A 21,201-nucleotide genomic window follows, 5' to 3' on the forward strand; every position below is an offset into this window, starting at 1 on the left:
ACGTCCTCCCACTGTGCTGAGAGCGGCTGTGTGGTGACACAAAGCCCTGTCGGGTGCTGGGGAGTGTTTGCTGGTGTCTCCAAGCCAAGAGCTCCCTGCGATGGGGGGGAAGCGGTGGCAGATGACTTCAGAGATGCGGGGGTCCCGAGGGAGGGTGTGGCAGGGCCGGGGCCCGGGAGGGATGGCTGGAGGCGGCGCCGCGCATGCTCGGGCCGGGCTGGGCGCGGGGAGCCGGCGCGGTGGGAGCGCTGCTGGCGGGGCGGCCCGCCGGGCGCTGTCCGCGGTGCTGACGGGTCGCGGCCGCAGCGGAGCCATGGAGGCGGCGGCGGCGCGGGGCTGCGGCGTGTCCGCCCTGCTGCTCATCGCCTGCGGTAGGTGCTGCAGCCCGGGGCTCGCGGGCTGCAGGAGCTGCCCTCTGCTCCCCTCCCAGCCCAGGAGGGGGACGCTGCCCCACCAGCCCCGCCGGGCAGCGGGCACGGCGGCGTCTCCGTCGCCCGGCAGGGTGCTTGAGAGACAGGGGACGCGGTGTTTCTGGAAGGGCGAGTGACCCAGGCGCCTGTTTGCGCGCGAACCGGTTGACGGCATTTGGGGGCGAGGGGCGTGGATCGAGCCAGTCTGCCTGCTCCGTCGGCCTCCACGCCCGATCTTGCGTCGATGCCAACGAAGCAGACCGCGAAGAGCGAGTCGTGAAGGTGTGCTCTGGGCACTTCACCAGCCAGATTCGTGCCCCGCTTTCACACGGCTGCACCTCGGTGCGCGGTCCCAGGGGGTCTTTAACACGGGACTCGTGAAGTGCTGTTCGAGAGCGTGCGCCGCTATCCGTGCTTTCACACGGCGCCTCGTCCTCCCTAGAGCAGCATTAAATACTCTGGCGGGCGGGGGGGGGGGATATATAAAACTGTGGCAAAGCAGATGCTGGTGAGGTAAACTGGCATGAAGCAATCGCACACCATTAATTATGGTTTGTTATGGATTATGTATTATTTATAGAGTTTGTTTGGAGAAATCAAGTTTTATAAAGCTGCCATTTTAGACTTTTCTCCGTTGTCTGTGCAAATAGCGGTGAACAAAATGGTTTGCCGTTGGGGGATATGAGAGGTTGATAAAAGAACGACCTGAATAAACAATCAATTGGTTTTTCTCCCTTCCCCCTCGATCTGTCTCATGTCTGCTGCTGCTCCTCGCTGTCTGCTCCCAGTTGGCTTCTGCTCTCCCGTGTGTGTTGAGGTCCCGTCGGAGACGGAGGCCGTCCAGGGAACGCACATGAAGCTACTCTGTATCTCCTGCATGAAGAGAGAGGAGGTTACCGCCACCACGCTGGTCGAGTGGTTCTATCGGCCTGAAGGCGGGAGAGATGAACTTGTACGTATGTTTGGAGCCTAGCTCTTCGTTTCTGTAGCCCTTTGTGTGAAGAATGTGTGTAGCAAATACATGAGGGCGTGTGCAACTAGTGCTTTGTCTTGCTTTTGGGTCACAGTTGTTATGTCTATACATGCATTACTGTGCTGTAATTATGGCACATTTAGTACCTGTAAAAACAGGTACTAACTTAATGCACCGTAATCGGCACTACTGCACAGGAGCGCCAATGCCTGTCTTTTGCATGATGCTATTGTGCAGTCGGTAGGCTAATTCTACTGTGATTAGCATGGCTTTCGCTGTGACACGCTAATGCACAGTAGAATTGGCCTACTGCACTTTTAGCATCTCGTGTAGACGCACCCAGGGTAATGTAAAGAAGAAAAGAGAAGTGAGTGGGGATACGAGTCTCTCAGCATTTTAACTTTGATTTGAGGAAGACAGAAATTTCCAGAGGCCACTTTTAGGTTTCTGATGATGCCCCTCATTCCTGAATTACAGTGCATTAATCTCCAGTTTTTTTCATTCAATACTTTACACACAATAATGAAGTTTCACAGTCGTCTCCCCACCTTCACTGATCAGCGCAGTGAGGCACAGATTTTTTTGCATTGCAGTGGCACTTTGAAGCCCCATCTGAGCTCAGAGCCCCGTTGTGCTAGCAGCTGTACACACAGGAAGCAGCAGTGCCTTTCCCGAAATGTGTAAAAGCCTAAACAGACAACCTGAAGGACAAGCATGGAAATAGAGGTGCAGAGATGTCAAATGACCTTTGGCATCATCCATTCACCCGTGCAGCACACGCTTTTGGTTTCCATCATTGCTATTTATAAGTTAAATCATGTCCCACTAAAGTGCACAGTATTTTAGTAATTGAAATCAGTGGGACTAGGATTTACTTTTCTTCACCAGACATTTTAATGGGAAAAGTGACCCCATCCTCTGGCCCAGGAAGCAGTTAGAATATCTCAGTGTTTGGTTTCTTCTTGGCTGGAAATTGGAGCCAAATGAGTCAAGGGAGAAGAATGTGACTCTAGTGAACAAGAAGCAACTGTTGGTGTAGAAAAAATAGGAGCCCTGAGTCCTTGGAGGCCTGCATCTCCTGCATACAAGCAATTAGATTCATATCTTTCCTTACCTCCACAAAGCAGAGTTAGTGGCAGATGAGACACAGAATGATCCCCCATCTTTTGGGGGATCTGAAAAGGCCACTTTGCAAAGTGAGAGAGGAATTCAGGCTCCACAGGCCTTTTTGCTCATTGGTTTACCTGCTTCCAGTGTCAAGAAATGCTAATGAGTTTGATGTGGGAGAGGGAGTGGGATTTGCATTTTAATAACACTGACTCTTGATCTCTAGAAATTGGCAAAAGCCTCAACGAGCTTCACCGGCATGTATAGAAAGGGAGCAAGTGGTAACAAGTTCATTGCAATGTACCATTGCAGTGCATGCAGATATTCCTTGTGACATATTTGGGCCATTTGTTTTAAATGGGATTGTATTGAACCCGGTCGTTTTTGTGGCTGCAAGCGTGTCTAATAGAAGAAGCACTGGGCTGGAAGCCAGGAGGTACAGGATTCTGCCACTGGCCTGCTCCGTGATCTTAGTCAGGTCAATGTTCCTATGTGCTAATGAGAGCTTTCCTCCCATATTTCCTGGCAGATCTATGAGTACAGAAGAACCTACCATGAATTTCCAAGCCGTTTCAGTGGCCGGCTACAGTGGAATGGGAGCAAAGACATGCAGGATGTGTCCATTACCGTGCTAAATGTGACCTTGAACGATTCAGGGATCTACACCTGTAATGTCACGCGGGAGTTTGAGTTTGAGATTCACCGCCCACTCTTCAGAAGCTCCAGACTCATCCACCTCACCGTGGTTGAGGAGGGTACGAAGGATTGGAGGGAATGTCAGTTAAGCTGTCAGTTGTAAACTGCTGCATCAAGGGCAAGTTTATTGCAAACCAGACTAATGGTCTTTCAGTAGTATCCCTGGAGAGGGGCAGAGAAGCTGCTAGCTGCTGGGTTATTTGCAGGCAGACCTATCTTCCGCTATACTATATCAATAGTCTGGCTAAGCTCGGAGATGAAACTCCCCTTGCTTGAGGGGTCTGACTATTTTAAGTGTGAATCAGGGAAGATGTTCAGGTGCTGTCAGAGTGGGAGAACAACCAGAGCAGGCTTTTTTCCCAGCTCAGGACACAGGCTATTCCCTGGTGGCTGTAAGACAGCATCAGGGCTTCAGTGGGTCGGAGCAGCACTGAGGTGGTGACCTCTTTTCTTCCCTCTCCCACTGTGAGCATCTCTCCATGCATTACTCCCTGCCTTTGACCCACACTGCACTTTCTCTCTCTGACCTTTTCCCCCTCTCCCATCCTAGTAGTGAAATCTAGGGCCCATTAAAGTCAGTGGGACTTCTGCTGCTGACTTCACTGATGCCAGGACTTCACCCAGTCCATTCCCTCACATGAATTTGTCTCCCTGTCTCCCAAATCACATTGTTTCTTGGTCTCTCTCACATGCCCATCCTCAGTGCACTATAGGACAAGTAGGGGTAAAGCAGGGAATAGAAAGCACAGTGTAAACAAATCAAAGTCCAGGATGAGCTGGACTAAAGGTGGCGGTCTATGCACGTGTGCTACAGGGGGTGTAACATGGAATTAGGGGCAAGCATGAACATACTTGGGGACTGTGCAGGATGGAATATGTGAAACAAAACCCTTCCCCCTTCAGCCCTGCCCAACAATCCCTCCTGAACCTGGAGGTGCAATCCCAGTTTCTGGATGAGGGATAAGGGCAGGAAGCCTCAGCCCAGGGGCATCAATTCAAGGTGATGCATTGACAGACTGTCCCTGGGCTGCTTCAGTGCTACTGGTTCCACTGGCTGTAGAAACTCCACGCTTATATTCTGGCGGGTCCATGGCCTCCTGATCTTATTTCCAGTAAAGGAGGTGGTGTAAGCCCTGCAGTTCTGTATACTTCCTGTTGCCCCTTCCTGTGGGGTTTTGCATCCAGTTGAGGAGAGGAGGGGACTGGTTCTTTGAAGACCAGTTTTGTTTTGCACCCTCTGAGGAGGGGGCCAGTGACATCTTTATTCTATTTTGCCGACAGCTGGCGATGACTTCACTTCAGTCATCTCTGAAATTATGATGTATATCCTTCTGGTCTTCCTCACCTTGTGGCTGCTGATCGAAATGGTCTATTGCTACAGGAAGGTCTCCAAAGCAGAGGAAGCTACCCAGGAAAATGCGTGAGTGTAAAACGCCTGCAGGCTTGCAAGCACGTGCAAGCTGTCCTCCTTCACAGAAATACCAGGTCATTCAGAGGGTTCACCAGACCTCTGACTCTGGGGCTGTAAGGAAAAACGTTCTGGTCTCATATTAATTTCTCCCAGATGCTTTTGCTGTCTCTCTCCATTGCAAAATGTAGCTGTATTGTGAATGACAACACACCGGCTTAGCAGAGGGTGGTATTAGGGATGGAGGTGGATTGGCCAAACGTGGGACCACATGGAACAGGCAGGGCCTTGTTAAAATGCTACAGATATTTTCCCAGGACCTCCCTGCAACACACTTGACAGGTTAAAAAAAAATAAGGCCCTTTAAGTGTTAGCCTGCTTTGTCCCTTTCTCTCTCCTTGAGGCAACAATGCTTTTGTCCGTTGTGGGAGTGAGAAGTATTCTAGCACTCGATAACTACATCCAACTTTGCCCCTGTCCTTGAAGAAGTAGTATGCTGAAGGTGTTTGCTGAAGGGAGATCACAGCTGCTGTGCTGTCGACTCAGCCAAAGGCAATGGAGGCCTGGTACTTCAGAGGTGCTAGGTTATGGGTGCTTGTCTCTGAAAACCAGGCCGTGAAAGCTCTCCAGCACCTGGGGTGACCCTTTGCTCTTCCACCCACAGGACTGACTACCTCGCGATTCCATCAGAAAACAAGGAAAACTGTTCGGTGCCTGTGGAGGAGTAGCAAAGGGGAGATGGTGGCATGATGCGCCACAAGGTAGGTGAGTTCAGTCCGGTTCCAGGGAACGGCTGATTCCACCTTTTGCAAGTGGTAGGAGAAAGGACCCACTTCCTCTGGGGTGGGCTTGAAATGGAGAGATGTGTTATACTGACAAAAATCTTGGAAAATTGGTGAGGTGAAGTCCCAGGTTGGTTCTTTGTCTGAGGCTTCCCCGGTGGCCTTCGAAGCAGTTGGCATGTAGACACTGAGGGTGGATTTAGATTATTTTTAAACTCAGTAGCACAAGACCTGGCTGTGCCTGAGCCTTTTCTTGCCAGGAATCTATCAATCGTCCATTGATCTATGCCCCCCACATCACCAGGAGCAGCTGAGCACTTCAGTCTTTTGTGCATTTGGGGAGCTGAGCGAGGGAGACTAAGGACTAGGCCCAAAAAAAGGACTTTACTCAACTGGGCTACCGGGACCTCCCCGAGTTAAAAGGGGGATGTGTATTTGTGGTGGGGGGCACCTATTTCTCAGCTGCTCTGCAAAAAGTTTTGTGCGCCTCCTCAGAATATGGTAGCCTTTATGCCAGGGTCACCCTGCCCTGCCATCTGCTTGGCTTTGGGCCACTACAGCTAACTACCTGTCTCTATCCCGTGGTAAGTGGAAGTTTAACCCTGAATAAAACAACTGCTAAGTTAATGTAGTTTAACAGTTCTAGTTTCGCTTCCGCGATTATTATTATTGCAATATTGCAATTGGTAAATCCCACCCCCACCCCTCCTTCTTTTAACTCATCGTAATTTGTTCATCTGTCCCCTTCTATCTTTCCTCTCCACATTTAAATAAAACAAGTTACTTTCCCTTTTTTTTCCTAAAGAAGCCCCAGTACATGTAACGTCACACCAGAATCCCAGATCCAAATTTCAGAAATCTAAACCCCATCTCCACCTTTCCCATAACTTGCTGTAACTTTTATCTGCATCTGCCTACACAGGCCCAAGGAAACTTCGCTATAATACAAGACCATGTCTCCATGGGTAAGGAACGAGCCACATCCAGGCTTTTCTGTCTCTTGCAGGGGCTCTGAAGTTGGAAGGACCATGCAATTCCAGTCAGGTTTGGGGGAACCCTACAGCATCAGGAGGAAATGAGGGAAAGTGTAAAAATCCCTTCTGTTTGCCTTGGACTTTATACAGCCTTGACATCAGCTTCATGATTCCATCCTGAGCTGCCAGCCTGTTTGCTAAAGGACTCTCCTTTGAAGCATGCTGAGCAAAGGGCATGGGGGTACGGGCAGCACGGCTCCTTCCCAAGTTTCAGCCCCCACCTCACCCTAATGGCTCTGTAAATATCGGTGTCATTTCTCACCCCCCTCCACATTCTCCTTTGTTTGCAAACGATGCTAATCCTGCCTGGGAGCTTAGTGGTGTGTCACATTATTCTGCCCTGTGTGACCTGGAGAGGGGTCATCTTAGTACAATGCTCAGCCATTCTAGACACTAGAGTATCCCAACCCTGCACCTGCTGCCTCCCCTTTAGGTGCCTGCTTCTTGGTTGCGGCTGCAAGCATGAGACAGAGGCTGGGGGTACCAGAGTGCCCCGAACAGCTTGATACTGCACCAGCTGTCTGGGACACGGGCGCTGCTTGTTGCTGAGGAGGGGATTGCGAGAATTCACCCCAAATGGAAAGCATCGCTGCCAATCTGGGAGGCCCCCACGCTGATTTGTAACTCAACACAACCCTGACACCCAAGTCATTGAATGCAACAGACATCCGTGTAGTGTCTGCTAGTCTTGCATTGCCACTTCACCCATCAGATAGTCTGAGTGTTTCCTGATCGCTGACGTAACCTCCATCAAATAGCAGCAACACAGAGGAGCAGCATGAGAGAGATTTAGCCTACTAGAGGATGCTGCTGATTTCAGGAGGACTAGAAAGCCAGCAAGCCTGAAGACAGGAGACTGGTTTAGGTAAGAAAGTGAATGAAAACGGATTATTCTTTCGTAGGAAAGTCGGGACAAGGCTTTGGGATTTGTGGAGCAAGGAGAAGGCAGGGTAGCAGCACCACCTAGTGATTTTAGAAAGGAAATGCTTGTTTTCTCTATAGCCATTAAGAATGCATTATTATTTCCCCTTGATAATATGAGCCATTATTGCACAAGATTCCTATTGCCAATCAAGTTTCTCTTAAAGCACAACTAGAGTTTGTTAAGGTAAAGGGTTTTGGCTTCATTAAACAGACCATGTAGCATGAGGACTGAAGCTTAGTTAGAACCCAAGCTAGTTAAGGGTGTTTCTTTGTGGGAGGAAGTGGGAAATAAGGGGGATGCTGTGCCCCATTCACGAAACAGGATGTTTCCTCATAGCAGCTAGTGTGACATCCCTGCTGCACTAGTGGCTTTACTGCCTGTAAGAATTCAGATGGTTCTGCCACACCGACTCTTTGCTTCCAAGCAGATAAAATGCTCCCCATCCAGGCATGCTTCCTGTGTAGCCTTCCTCTGCTTTATGCTACAGCTTAGAAATGACTCTCCTGTGACTGAACCAAATTGGATCAGAATCTACCCATTGTCCTGGTTTTAATAATAGGACAAACTGAAAGCCCAGACTCAGAGGGTTGAACTGTAGCATGTCCAAAACCAGATCCCGGTCTCACATCTCGAACCTAAATTAAGCATGCTTTGTGTATAATGCCACTAAGATTGGGCACTGTTTTCTTAGTACCCCATGTTTAAAACAGAGGAAAGTGTCTCCACTTTTGGTTCCTTTTGGATGTCTTCATTTTTCAATGCTTGCTCATCCAGCCTAAGATACTATTGTGCATAATGCTAACCCTGGGGGCCTGGCCCCAGGGACTCAGGCAGCGGGAATAAATCTTGACTTGATGGTTCCAGGTGGCCACAGCCTCGATGCACTGTGTGACTTTAGGTAGGTCACTTAACCTTTTTCCATGCTTCAGTTTTTCCATATGTAGGATGAAGATGCTCCAGCAAAGCCATAGGGTTCTTTAAGAGTTAATGAATGATAAAATGCTGAGAGCTGCCTCAGAGGGAAGGAGGGAAAGAAGGGTTGTGTTTAATCCCCTATGCTTTCCTTTCATGATTTTGTCTCAAGATGCTGTTGTGTGTGGCTTTCATCTTCCATTCACCCACTCCTTTAAGAGGCACTCCAGCAGACAGGTACTACCAATCTCCTGTGAGTATTTTCAGGCAGGGGGAAGCTGCATTAAGGTTTCACCTTCCCATTGAAAAAAAAAAGGGGAAAGAGAGAGTCATTTGTCCTGGTGTTAAAGGCTGTTTGTGTCTTCTGGGAAGATCTTCCCCAGCTGGTGTCAGGAAAGACCCTCTGTGTATATGGAAATGACATGAGAGACCTTAGAAGTAGGTAGGACAATAAAAGAGAAGCACTCCATGAACTCAAGAGCCGCTCTGTCATTTGTTCAATACTTTTTTATTCATACTGTACTTCCGTTTTGTACTAGCTACTTTACAGTAAGATTTGGCCGTGTAGCCTTTATAACTCCTAGGATCTAGCAGGTAAGTTTCATTATCGGGCTTATCGCACCTTGCGCACAGCGCAAAGTTTATTATAGTTACAGAGCCAAACACAGAGAGCCAGACAACCCCGAAAACACAACTGGTGTTCATTGTGCACGTGGCCCAGCCCCAGAGTCTGTCTTACTACTACAACCCATGTCCGCTCTAAACCAGGCGGATGTAGGTCCTTGGCCTGTCGTCCCTCCTTTCCCACCATGTGGTGTTACAAGTCAGAAGGGTTGGGCATTCCTTGGGGCTGACCACACAACCCCCTCCTGTTGAAATAAATCCATCCTTACTAACCGGGGATGGTTTGCAGCAGTCAGGGTTGCAGGAACCCAGCCCACGACTGGGGGAAAAGAGCTATTTCAGGAACGCAGCAGCTTTATCCAGCCCTGGAGCACTTGGTGAGCTGGTGAAAATAATGCAAAGCAAACTGCTGGTAACACCCCAAACGTGCGGTCACAATACTGTATCAGGCTCAGGGCAGGCAGCATCTGCTCACAGCGGTGAGGTTAAGTTTGCTCAGCCCTCCCTTCCAACTGCACTGGACCAAGAGTGTGGGTAAGTGCTTCCATGTTTGTTCTGTTAAGTACCCTTTACAGGGGAAGGTGGGTTAGCCAGCAAAGCAGATGAACAACGCAGAGCTGCTGCTGCTTAGCAGCTCAGACCTGGTGCCGCAGAGGACAGTATGGACTGAGACTGGAGCTACAGCAATGCAGCTCAGCTCTCGAGCCTCTCCTGGTGAGGGTGGGGAAGGCGGCTGCTTAATGTGAGCAGTAACATTGGCCAAAATGAGTGAGGTAACAGAGACGGTCAGAGGAGAAGCCTCCCTGAGCCATGTGCAAATAGAGTTCCCTCTGCAGAAGGAAGTCCTTTTCCAAACCAAACCGGAACACATTCACTGAGTAGCAGGGCACAAACTGCTGCAAGGAAAGGCAAACCGAAGACAGCACCGGGTCTGTCCATCTGGGGTGAGGGTGATCTGGAGAAAAAAGGGGGTGATTGTCCAGCAGCAAAGGTGGGAAGGGAGGAGGTGGAGCCAGGCAAGCCTTGTAGCTGCAATACATGTTGGGAAAGACCATATTCTCCTGCATGAGCGGTGCTAAGAGTCATGCCTGCGCTCTCTGCCTTGTGAAAGGAAAAACCAGCTGGGGGGCTGAGCAAGAGAGGAAGAGAACAGCACTCCTTTTTTGGCTGGTTTGCACATCTAGAAAATCAGTGTTATGGCACAAACGGGTTTGCGTGCAGAGGGGGGAGAGAGAGCAAGCACGGAGCAGCAGCTGACCACAAGGAAGGGAGCGTGAACCTTGAGCACGGTTCACTCAAACAACTTCCGTGTGATTGTTTCTCAAACCAGCTGTTTCAGATGCTTTGGTCTCCTAGTTCCCAGCCAGAGCGGTGCTTAACAAAAGAACATGCAGGTGGTTCTACAGTTCATGCCCTCCTGCTTCTCCAACCTCAAACCAGGCTCCGTCACAATAAGCAGCCCCCGAATGGCAGCATCTCAGCCTTGCAAGGACCCCACCAGAACTAGCCCTTCAGGTGGCTTCCCAGGAGGCACAACACACTCTAAAGGCAGGCTACAAATGGGGCTTGACGAAGCAGCCCTGGCAGAGACGACAGGCTTCAACAGTAATGGCCCAGTTTGGTGCAGTGGATTTGTTGACCACGACAAGCCAGGCCTCTCTTCCTCCAGTGGCAGCAATTGAAGCCTTTGGATATTGAGACCTGCAGCTCGGGCCTTAAGTACTGTATTGGCTGTGCTCTTTTTCTGTCACCTGTTGGGGAACTTGCCTAACTACCCAGAACCACGTGCCCTTAGATGTAAGATGTAGTACAAGCTACCCGGGGTGGGTCTATACCCTGTCTGGGACGTCACTTGAGAAATATGCAGGTCAGCCTGGTGGTGCAGGGGAGAAAGCCTGCCTGTTTTGAGGGATTTATGGTGTAAGGCTTGTTAGACACTTGTGTGGATTTATCTCATTCAGGAGCGATGTGACCCTAGCGCAGTTAGCTTAGGGCTTGTCTACAGGGGGAAGTAAGCCAGGGCGTGAATGTGCACTGCATTCGCCCTGCTCTGAAAGTGGAGTTGGTTACCTTTGCATTTACTGTGCCTTAAGAGTCTCTACACAAAAAGCGAGCCGAAAGTAGGTAGTGCGCTGTAAATACAACCCCTCCCTGACTGCACAGGCACATCCCCCATAGACAAGCCCTTGGATAATTGTGGATCAAAAGGCTAGTGAAGCCACTTGCCTTTGAAATGGAAGCGTCCTCGTGAAGGTTTAATGTGCCCTGACTTAAGTGCGTTTATCTTTAGTTGATGCACCTTCACTTTCCCACGTGTCCCCATGCAAACAAGCCTTAAGGGTAGGGAATCCCTGGAAAGACACTGGGGGAGGAGAGAACAAACCAACCTGAGGTGACCCACTCCATCCAGTGGGGCTGGGAGACCCTACGCTACCGTTTGGCAGGCAGAAAGGGGAGGGGAGGAGACAAGGCACGTTGAGTTGTTCGACACTAACCTCTGTTTCGCAGGTTGTTTGACAACAGAAACACTGGCCATTTTAGCTTTGGGCTGGATTTGGAGTGGAGAGCTCTCCTCCAGTTCCTCTCTCTAGTGCCGAATGATGGGAAAGCCACCGCGTGTCCCACTCCGACTCTCCATTCGGGCACCCCTAGCTACAGAAAAGGTGAGGAAAGGTCAAGCCCTAAAATACAAAGCTACTGTGGAGGGGAACAAAGTCAGGCCACGTGCCACAAGTCCTCTGCTCACAGGTTCCCAGGACCCCCCATTTTCTACTCCTCCACTGCTCAGCATGCTCCCAATTGAAGGTTGTTGTCGTTGTGCCCTGCAATCTCTCCTGCCATTCTTCAACATCAAAAGACATGTGCAAAGCAGCTGTCTGGAGAAGCCAGGCAGCAGGAGAGCACAGGACAAGGTAACACTCCCTGTTTATAGTTCTACCTTGTGTCACTCAAAGCTTCAACTTTAGTTTTTCCACATATTTGCCTCTTTCCCGTTTGGGTACAGGATCAAGTTCAAGCCAAACCAGCCATTTCTGCTGTTTGTCATGCACCCATGCTGTACCCACCACTGGAGACAGAAGAGTCCGTGCACCTCGCGAGAGGCACTTCTTATGAGACTTTCTGCCCAGCTCCACACCTTCCAGCCATTCAGAAAGGTGTCCAGGTAGGTAGGCAATCTTCTAACACTATATTCAGCTCCTTCATAACTAATGACTAGCAGGACCTTGTTTACATGCATAGAAGTCAGAGCAGAGCCTTTGCAAAATGTCTTGTGGAGGTTAGCTGAGGTCTAGGTCTCTACTGCAGCCCTCCTTTTGTGACAAAAGAGCTCCCTCCTCCACATCCCCCCCCCCCCCACACACACTTGCGTGCTATGGTTTGGCAAAAGAGCTGTACTTTGCGGCTTATACAACTGCATGGCTCTACATAAGAGAGCAATTAGGCCCCATATCACTGATGTTTTTACTGAGGTGGAAAAAATCACTTCATTTAATGGCAGCAGCAATATTGCGGGAGAGCAGCTCTCAGACTAGGAAATTCAAAGCAGCAAAACCCCACCTCTTCCTTTAACCTCTACAAGAAGCAATAAGCCTCAGACATGCATGAGCCTAAATGCTAATGGAGAAGTGATGCACATCTCCAAGATCCCCTGGCAGAAAGGAGACGTAGAGAGATGGATAATCAGCTCCAAGTGCGACGGGGTAGTTAAACTGCAGTGCAGTTTTACCAGTGGCAAACATGGGGTGCTGATTGTGGGTTTAGCTATTAACATTATCATTAACAAATACAGTCCAAAATCAAGATATCCACATGTGCTAAGGGTGGAGATATAGTGTCCTTTATGCATCTAAATAGCAGCTTTTTAATTGTGCAAGTATAAAAAATGGTACTTATGCCCAAACGATTCTATTACCCCTGTGGTGTGGATGTAGAAATGTGCATGCAGGAGGCTGCGCATTGACCAGATACATACCTGGACATGTACAAATACCTATTCTGGACCTGGACCTGCGTCTTAAGTTCAGAAAATGTAGGCAGCCAGAAATCCATGATTAGTGGGTGTTAAATGGAGGAGGAAGAGGACTCTCTCATGTCTTAGAACTGAGTGGTTGGTGCATGTGCCAGGGAGGCAGAGTTATGGGGTCCCCTTACCCAGAGTGGGTTTGACCATTTGTTACTCTGAAGAGTTAGCTGATTAATGCCCGACCTTTGGTGTAGTTGCAGCATTTGACTGGAAAGTCAATGTGCTTTTTGAAACTTGTCCTTTGGGAGGCCAAGAAATGGAGATATGTGAGGTCAGGAGAAAGGGAGAAGGCAGAGGGTGTGAGGCTTAGCAAAAGTAGCTTTTAGCCTGAAAGGGAACAAGGGCCTGGGTTCTAGTCTGAAGCCTTACTGTCGTCTGCCCTTTTTTTTTAATCCAATGATTTATTAATTGCATTGGGCAGTGGCTCGGGCATGTCAGAGCAGGCTCTGGATAATGCTGGCCCTGTATTACCTCTAAAGGTTAAAAGAACTTACTAAAAGTGTGGTTGCCCTATAAGCTGTATGCTGGCTGATTGTACCCACTGCTTTGTGCACTCTTCTCTTCCAGTAGGAATTCAGCATGCCCAGCTGTGCCCAAGTCTCAGACAAACTTGAAAACATGCTGCTTAAAATGAGCGTAAGCCTGTTGGACCCCTCCTGTGTCCAACACCAATGCTGCATGCATGCTTAACTTGGCTACAAACCTGACACCCACACAGTGCAGGGCTCACTTCTCCACAGCTGTGGCCCGTTTCTTCAGTGCAGGCAGAACATAGATACCTAATTTATACCTTCAAATCTGAAACCTGGGCTTACCAAAAAAAGTCCATTTTTCCACATATGGAAGGGTTAGTGCCAAGCGCCACTGTCACGTATATAAGCGTCCCTCCCTGTGTGCAGCATCTTACGCAGTACTACTTAGGCCATTAGCTGCTGGCATTAGTTTACATTAATTGCATTTGGCTAGTGCATTAGTTGGAGTGGGAAGAGAAACCCTTTCTGCAGTAGACGCTGAACATGAAAAACAAAGCATTCTGCCTGTGAAACCGAGCTGTCATCAACAGCAGAAGGGCCAGGGTTTTCAGGGGTAGCGCAGAGCATCACCATGACCTGGTCAGCAGAGAAATAAATATGGCAAGACATTTGCAAAGCATGTGCCTGCTGAAGACCTTGGGATGGGTGAACACTAACCTTCACTTCATCCAGGCTTGCAATGCTGCAAAGGCAGCAGAGCTCTCCCTTCCTGATTACACCCTTCAAGTCAGTCCCTGTTTTACCAGTAGAGCTGCTGGATTATCAAAGGCATTGAACCATAAACATCGCAGCCTGGACTTTTCAAAGGATCCCAAAGGGCAAGAAAACCCCTGACGGGGGCCTGTGTAGAGTGGAGGAGGTGAGGGTGGGCCTCAAAAAAAAAACAGCAAAAAAATGCCTGAAACTTAGCACTGACCTAAAAGACAAAGTGTAACAACGCACTGCCTGCTGAGAGGCAGGGAGAATTATTTTTGGTGAGCCATGAGACTTATTATATAACTAAGCATCAGAGAAAGGCAAACACCAACGCTGAGGAACAGGATCAGCTCCTGACCCTGAGGGCTTGTTTTTGCTTTACTACGGGTTTGACTTGTTTTAACTGGGATAATCATATGCGTGGAGACTCCGATATCAGTTTAAGCCTAGTCTGTAGTAATTAAGCTTCCACCTATGAATTTGCTGGCTCTAGTTAAATTAACCACATGTAAACTGCTTCATGAGAGGATGCACCAGTTTATCTAAAGCTGTGCAAATCTGCATGTAGACCAGACTCCCTGATCTACCGGCCTACAGAACCAGTCTCCTTGGAGAAAACTGCGGTGTTTGGGATGTAGAACTAGATTAAACGAACCCCCAAAGCTGTGCTTCTGACCAAGTGAGTAGGGCAAATCGGTCTTTTCCCTCTACCTGGCTGGAGATTAGGACTGAGAGATTAGGACAGATTCACAGAAGTTAAGGGCTGGAAGGGACCTTGTGAGATCATTGGGTCCAGCCCCCAAATTATGATTATTTGTGGCCTGAGCAGATGGACAGGTTTCAGCACCTCTTGGCAGGTCTGCACACTCACTTACAGGGGCTGAGATGCCACCTGTACTTGCAGGAAGCAGGGTTTCCCCTGGCACAGCTAGGGCAGCAACCACCCAGCTCCCCGCTGTCCTCCTGATTAAACTCAAGGGAAGAAGGAACCAGAGGCAGGGAATTTGCGGAAGAAAACCAAACACAGAGCAATAGGGGAAAGCAGCCCCTTCTCAACCAGGGTGCTGTCTCCTCTGGTGAGCTCGGCCCTTCTGCCCTTAGCACAGGCCACCCTCCTCAGCAGCACCTGCCCCACCTTTGCTTTCTTTCTGCCACACGTCCTAGGGCTCTGTATTGCTCTACACTAAGCACGGCACCAGCAGTTTCTGGCTCCTAAGGGAAATGCTAGGGAGTTGTACAGTAGTGAGCAGCATTAAGTTAAATAAATAATCATAAATACAATAAGTTATAGCAATCCCTTGGTGCCCAGGCACATGTCTGTCCTGTTCTTGCTCTCCTCACCCCCTTTTGACACCCTGACCTCCTCTTTGCTTATGAGAAATTTCACAGTTAAAGTTTGTTCACAGAGTCGTAGGTCACAAAAGACACTAAAAGCCTCCGACCAACCTAGACTACAAAGCTGTGGGGAAATAGCTTAGTCCCATACGCTCCTCCCAGGTTCACCAACTGTGGAGGGCAGGTCCACATGCCGCAGGGAAGCCCAGTGACCCACCAGCGCTCATTCCCTGCTCTCTCAGCGCATGCCGGAGCAGACTGGCTACCTCAGCCGGTCCACTAAACTGTCCCTAACTGGGGTGATGGGCCAGGTGCTCCCACCTCGGTGAAGAAGTCAGGATATTCTTCCAGTGTCAGACAAGGTGGAGCTAGCGCGCTTCACAGACCAGCTAATCCACCTGGTCGGCAAGACAGGAAACCGTGCATTAGTCACCAGAGCAGACAGCCGCCCCACTAAAACACAGTCCGCATTCAGCACAGTCCTCTGGTTTCTTCCCCTGGTCAATATTGGCTTCAGATTCGCAAGCCAAACATTTCAGCATTTGAAATGAACTTCAAAAATAAATAAAATGTAACATTCACGCATAATTGTAAGCGTCTAAGCCTGCTCCGTGGACCCTCCTGTAGCTGCCCTGCTTCAGACCCACTTCATCTCACGCTAAGGGCACAGCCTTTCAACTCCCCAAAACTTCTTCCTCATTAAGAGCCCTCTTTATATAATGACAGGTCCCCATCCCCGTTCCGACCCTCTCCAAGTGTCGGCCATGCAATGGAAGGGTGGGTAGGTCCCTGGGCCAGAAACAGCTGTCTGGTTTATTGCAATCAAGGCTTCCTTAATTTTTATTTATTTTTTTATTTTTTTAAGGAAAGCTGCTCCCTCTGCATACAAGTGGCCATCGAAGGTGAGATGAAGCCAGTGTATGCAGGTGCATGCAGAATGCCCTCGTTCCCTCCTAGGGCAGGGTGGGGAGGGAGGTGTCAGTGCCAAGGAGTATGAGTTCCAGGACCCTTGCTAAGCACCAGCGCTTGGTCCCAAGATACAGCCCATGGTTTTCTTTTTTGGCAGAAGAAGGATTGGAAAGCGAATAACAAAAATAAATACCAGGGTGCTTTCCCAAGTGGGGTCCATTTAAATCAACTGCTCTCCCCACTGGGGAGAGCAGCACAGATATAGCCCTTTCAGCACAGCTGCAGTTGCTTACCATAGGGATGGCTTATTGATGGGGACTCAAGTGCGTGGAGGGCTGAGCTAACTACAGAGCATGTAAAGGGGACACTGTCACGCTGCAAAGAACCCAGTTCATGGCTGGCTGAACTCTGCTGATGGAAGCAGAGTGACACCCAGGTAGGTCTGAATGAACAGCCCACAGCAACCCTCATTTCCTTTACCATTAATGAAGCACAGAGCATTCTCACAAGGATCTGATTCAATTTGGTAGGTTTCCGTGCTTCACCGAGTGAAACTGGGCTGCAGCCGAAGGGTTTCCCTGCCACAGAGTCCTTGGGGATGGCTCCAAACAAGCCCCACTCTCTATTGAGCAAGATCAGTCCTTGCACAACCCTCCTCATTAACAGGCAGCTGAATGCAGTAGGGACTGATGGCAGTAGTGAAGCCTCCCTGTCCTCAGTGGCACAGGGTGAAGTTGACAGTGCCCCCTTTATCTACCTGCAGGTCCTTCGGGCGCCCTCACACGCAGGGATGAGTGGGACATTTGCTCCAATTCTTCCCTTTAAAATGAACAAATACAACAGACAGACAAATAGACAGGACTCTACAGAAGAGAGGTGCGAGGGCCTAGGTGAGCGCAAGCTGCGGTCTCCCCCCTGACAGCACCAAGGTGCTGGGAGAGCACAGCCCTCCCCCACTACATCCCAATTCTACCCCAAAGACACTCCATTTCAGCCAGTGTTGGAGGTCGGCACCCACTCCTCCTCAATACATAGGCTTTTTTCTCTTAAAATCTGTATATAATATATATATATATTTATATTCTGTATATATATATATATATATTTATATATATATATTTATATATTCTATATACACATATTGCACACAATCCTCTGGCCTCCTGTGTTCCTGCCTGTTAGTGGAAGCGCTTCCTTTTCTCCTCTGGGTCCGACCCATAGTCACGGGAGCCAATGCCGTTCTGAAGGTTTATTAGTGAATCCTTCATCTGCAAGAGAAAACAGGCCTCATATGCGTCAGTGCTGTAAAGTCAAGCAAGCACAGCAGCTTGTGGCTTTTATCTACTTATCAGTGTACCCACAGGACTTATCTGGCTGGTTAAGGTTTCTAATTGCACTGGTTTGCCTGGCACCCAAGCACTTGGACTGGGATATGGTGGAAGCTGGCAGCAGGACAGGGGCTGAGAAGTGGATAGGCAGAGAATCAGCGCCGTACACATAGCCCTGTGCACCTTTCACCCCAAAGCACGTTCCAGGTTCACAGCCTGTACAGGCAGCCATCTCTCTCTGGTGAAGTCCAACCAGCAAAGAAACTGGGGAGGCTTTTTTTCTGAAGGACATTGTCTTCCTGTTTTGAAGTGTTCAGAGGGATTTCTAACGCTCCCAAAGAGCAGCTCCCCTCTCCCTCATCTCAATGGAAAGATTCGCACACAGAAAATCTGCAAGGGACCCAATTTATCTATTCTGCTGAGGGACTGAGAAGGGTTAAATGGACCAAACTGAAACAGTTCAAACTTTCTGAACCTCGTCTCTGATCCCCTAGCTCCTCTTCTCTGGCCTACCATAGAAGTCTGTTTAGCCTTACCCTGACCAGCCCTAAATGACAGCTTGCCCTGGTCCTGTTTGATATGAGGCCTAAAGTGTGTATGTGTAGGTAGCAAGACAAGAAACAGTGGAGGAAAGGAAGCAAGATATGGAGATAGATATGGAGACAGAGCAGGGTGAGTGGGGGAGCATTCAGGAAATGGATACTCCTGGTCATTCTCACCTGGTCTAGAAGCATCACTGAGGACTTGATGATCTCGCGCCATTTCTGCAGCTCTGAGTCGTGATACTTCTGCTGCGATTCTAGTAACTGGGCCCACTCTGTCTGGGACTGGGGTAACCTGCCAGGGACACACACAATGCAAAATGAAGTGGCTCTAGAAAGGCACCTATTGTTGCTCAGGTTGAGCTGGAGATGGTGGGGTGGCTAGATAAACCGCATCGTGTTCCTATGTGTATAAGCTTATTCAAATTAAAACGGCCTTAATTCCAAATAAGCTACGCCATGCTAAGGTGACTCATTTTGTAAGAAAATGCCCATCCAGAGGGGGCCAAATGTGGTTTAACTAACTCACTTTAGTTCACATCCTTAGTTAATATGGATTGCATTTTCCAAGTGTCCCGCAAGGACAAGCCTCTTAGTCCCACTACTGAAAACACCCTAGGCACTTAAGAGCCCAAGTCTCATGGAAAATCCAGATGATTTGCATTCCTTGGTGCCCGAGATACTTTAAAAACTAGGACTTTGGTCCTGGATACAATTTCCATATGCCTTTTTACGTTGCACGACAACCAGCATTCTTGGGGCAAACAAACGGATTTAGACAGACTACAAAAGTGGGCAGAAGAGAACAGGATGGGGTTCAACGTGTACAAATGCAGGATGCTGCACCTTGGGAGAAGGAATCCACAGCATACATACAGGCTGGGGAGTTCGCTTCTTGAAAGCACAGAGGCAGAAAGGGATCTTGGAGTCATTACCGACTCCAAGATGAACATGAGCCGCGAATGCCAGACCATAGCCAGCAAGGTCAGCCATACTTTGTCATGCATCCAAAAGTGCATCTCAAGCCGGTCCAGAGAGGTGATGCTCCCCCTCTATGTGACTGGTTGGGCTGCAGTTGGAGTACTGCATCCAGTACTGGATGCTGCATTTCAAAAGGGATGTGGCCAGCCTGGAAGGGTTCAGAGGAGGGCCACCCACTCGGTGAGAGGGCAGCAGGACAGGCCCTACAAGGAGAGACTGAGGGACCTGAACCTGTTCAGCCTCAGCAAGAGGAGGCTGAGGGGGGACCTGGTGGCTGCCTGCAAACTCATCGGGGAGATCAACAGCAAATAGGCAGAGCCCTTTTCTCCCCAGCACCACCTGGGGTGACAAGGAATAATGGTAATAAGCTGATGGAGAATAGGCTTCAGTTAGAGATCAGAAGGCAATATTTTACAGTTAGGGTGGCCAAAATCCGGAACCAACTTCCCAGGGAAGTGGTCCTGGCCCCTACCTTGGGCAAATTCAAGAGGAGGTTGGATGATCACCTCACCTGTCTGGGGTCTTGTGAACCCAGCATTCATTCCTGCCTGTGGCAGGGGGTCAGGATAGATGATCTGTTCAGGTGCCTCCTGACCCTAGCTACTATGAAACTATGAACTGCTGCCTCATCCCTGCCTCTTTCTCTTTCATCCCCTGATTCTGTAACAATTTGCCCAAACCTCAATTCAATTATCTTGAAATGTTTTTCTGCAAAAATGTATCGCGTTCCACAGTCCCACATCCAGATAAGGGGGGGTCCCCGTTACTCAGTGCAGTAGAGGAGGAAATGAAACCCCAGAAGGAGACCACTGGAGGGCCCACAGCAGTCATTCATAAAGTTTGGAAAGGAACAGAGGCTACAACTCCAGCACTTCCCACAATCCTCCTCAGAGCTAAAACCTTTGCCTCCCTTTCCCCAACTGCAGCTATTCATTAGCACCACTTATCCAACGACTTTATGACCACAGTGTGTCCACTGACCACTATAGTGTATAAGGCTGGAAAGAAGGCACCAGGGCACCTCTAGGCCTTAGAAATCAGGAAAAGCTTGCAATGTTTGTAAGAACAGAGCAGTGAGGGCAGAGAGAGAGCAGGTGCCACATTACCTTTCGTGTAGCCGCAGGCCTTGCCATGCAGTGAGGGTCTGGGTGGTGTATTCCAACATCCAGAGTTTGTAGAACAGCATCATATTAAGAATTACCAACAGCACCAAACTGAGAAGAAGAGAAGCAAAAGGCAACTATTAAAGGGAGGCTTCCCATACTCTGCTCCCTTCCCAACCCCCGAAGGGGAACATCCCTGATGATGCAACTCAAGCCCATCTCTAAATCGGGTTCTGGGCCTTGCTGCCTCAGTCAGCCCATTCATCAGTTGATATGCGTGGGAGTTTTGTCAGAAGCAGGACTGTGTGCTTAGGGCTTGGAGCTTTGCTTTGAGAGAGACAGGGAGAGAATTTCAAGAGAGACACAATCAAGGACAGATCAACAGGTGAGATTGACAGCCCAGACTGGACAATACACAGACCAAGCTCGGTGGTTGGATAAAGTGGACGCTGACAAAGGCAGGTGAAAAACAGGAGAGTAAAGAGGTAAAAAAGAGACAGTACCTGAAACAAATCCTAATGGGAGCAGGAAAGAGAAAAGATGGAGGAGGTGCAGGTTAGAAACAGACCAGCACAGAGACGGAAGAAACTGGGAGTGGGTGGGGATGGGGTCCTGGGAGGTACATAAAATACACAAGAGAAGGCAAGAAAAGGGCAGAGGGAGGAGAAGAAATAGAGGAGAATAAATGCCCATGCAGCTGCAGCCAAGGACGATGCTTTTTTTTCCCCTAGTGGGAAGGTAGCTCCCACGTGTCTCCTGCCAGCACGTGGGGCAGTTCACCATGGTACTGCTAGGGTTATGAATGCACACAGCAAGTTGCAAAAGTCTTTCTCACTGTTGGCACCACACTGTGTAAGAGGAAGCCCATGGCAGAACGCA

The 21,201-nt window shown here is 49.3% G+C and overlaps 2 protein-coding genes across 6 annotated transcripts in view; one reads left to right on the forward strand and one right to left on the reverse strand.

The window, feature by feature from the left end:
* Positions 1 to 266: 266 nt before the first annotated feature.
* On the forward strand, positions 267 to 8,725 carry SCN3B (sodium voltage-gated channel beta subunit 3). The gene is made up of 6 exons (XM_019487303.2): positions 267 to 371; positions 1,199 to 1,362; positions 3,020 to 3,245; positions 4,468 to 4,606; positions 5,259 to 5,355; positions 6,383 to 8,725. The coding sequence occupies exons 1-5, from the start codon at positions 314 to 316 to the stop codon at positions 5,320 to 5,322; spliced, it is 651 nt and encodes a 216-aa protein (XP_019342848.1). The 5' UTR covers positions 267 to 313; the 3' UTR covers positions 5,323 to 5,355; positions 6,383 to 8,725.
* An 11-nt stretch (positions 8,726 to 8,736) lies between these two features.
* The window catches only part of GRAMD1B (GRAM domain containing 1B), a 185,966-nt gene continuing 173,501 nt past the window's right edge, over positions 8,737 to 21,201 (reverse strand). For all 5 annotated transcript variants that reach the window (XM_019487296.2, XM_059719664.1, XM_019487297.2 and 2 more), the window contains 3 exons: positions 20,326 to 20,433; positions 18,416 to 18,533; positions 8,737 to 17,636 (listed from right to left, as the gene is read on the reverse strand). In XM_019487296.2, the coding sequence (XP_019342841.1) occupies positions 17,547 to 17,636; positions 18,416 to 18,533; positions 20,326 to 20,433 (316 nt within the window). In that variant the 3' untranslated portion in view covers positions 8,737 to 17,546. The remainder of the gene's footprint in view (positions 17,637 to 18,415; positions 18,534 to 20,325; positions 20,434 to 21,201) is intronic.

The sequence above is a fragment of the Alligator mississippiensis genome, chromosome 16 (genome assembly GCF_030867095.1).
Source record: "Alligator mississippiensis isolate rAllMis1 chromosome 16, rAllMis1, whole genome shotgun sequence".
NCBI classification, from domain to species: Eukaryota; Metazoa; Chordata; order Crocodylia; family Alligatoridae; genus Alligator; species Alligator mississippiensis.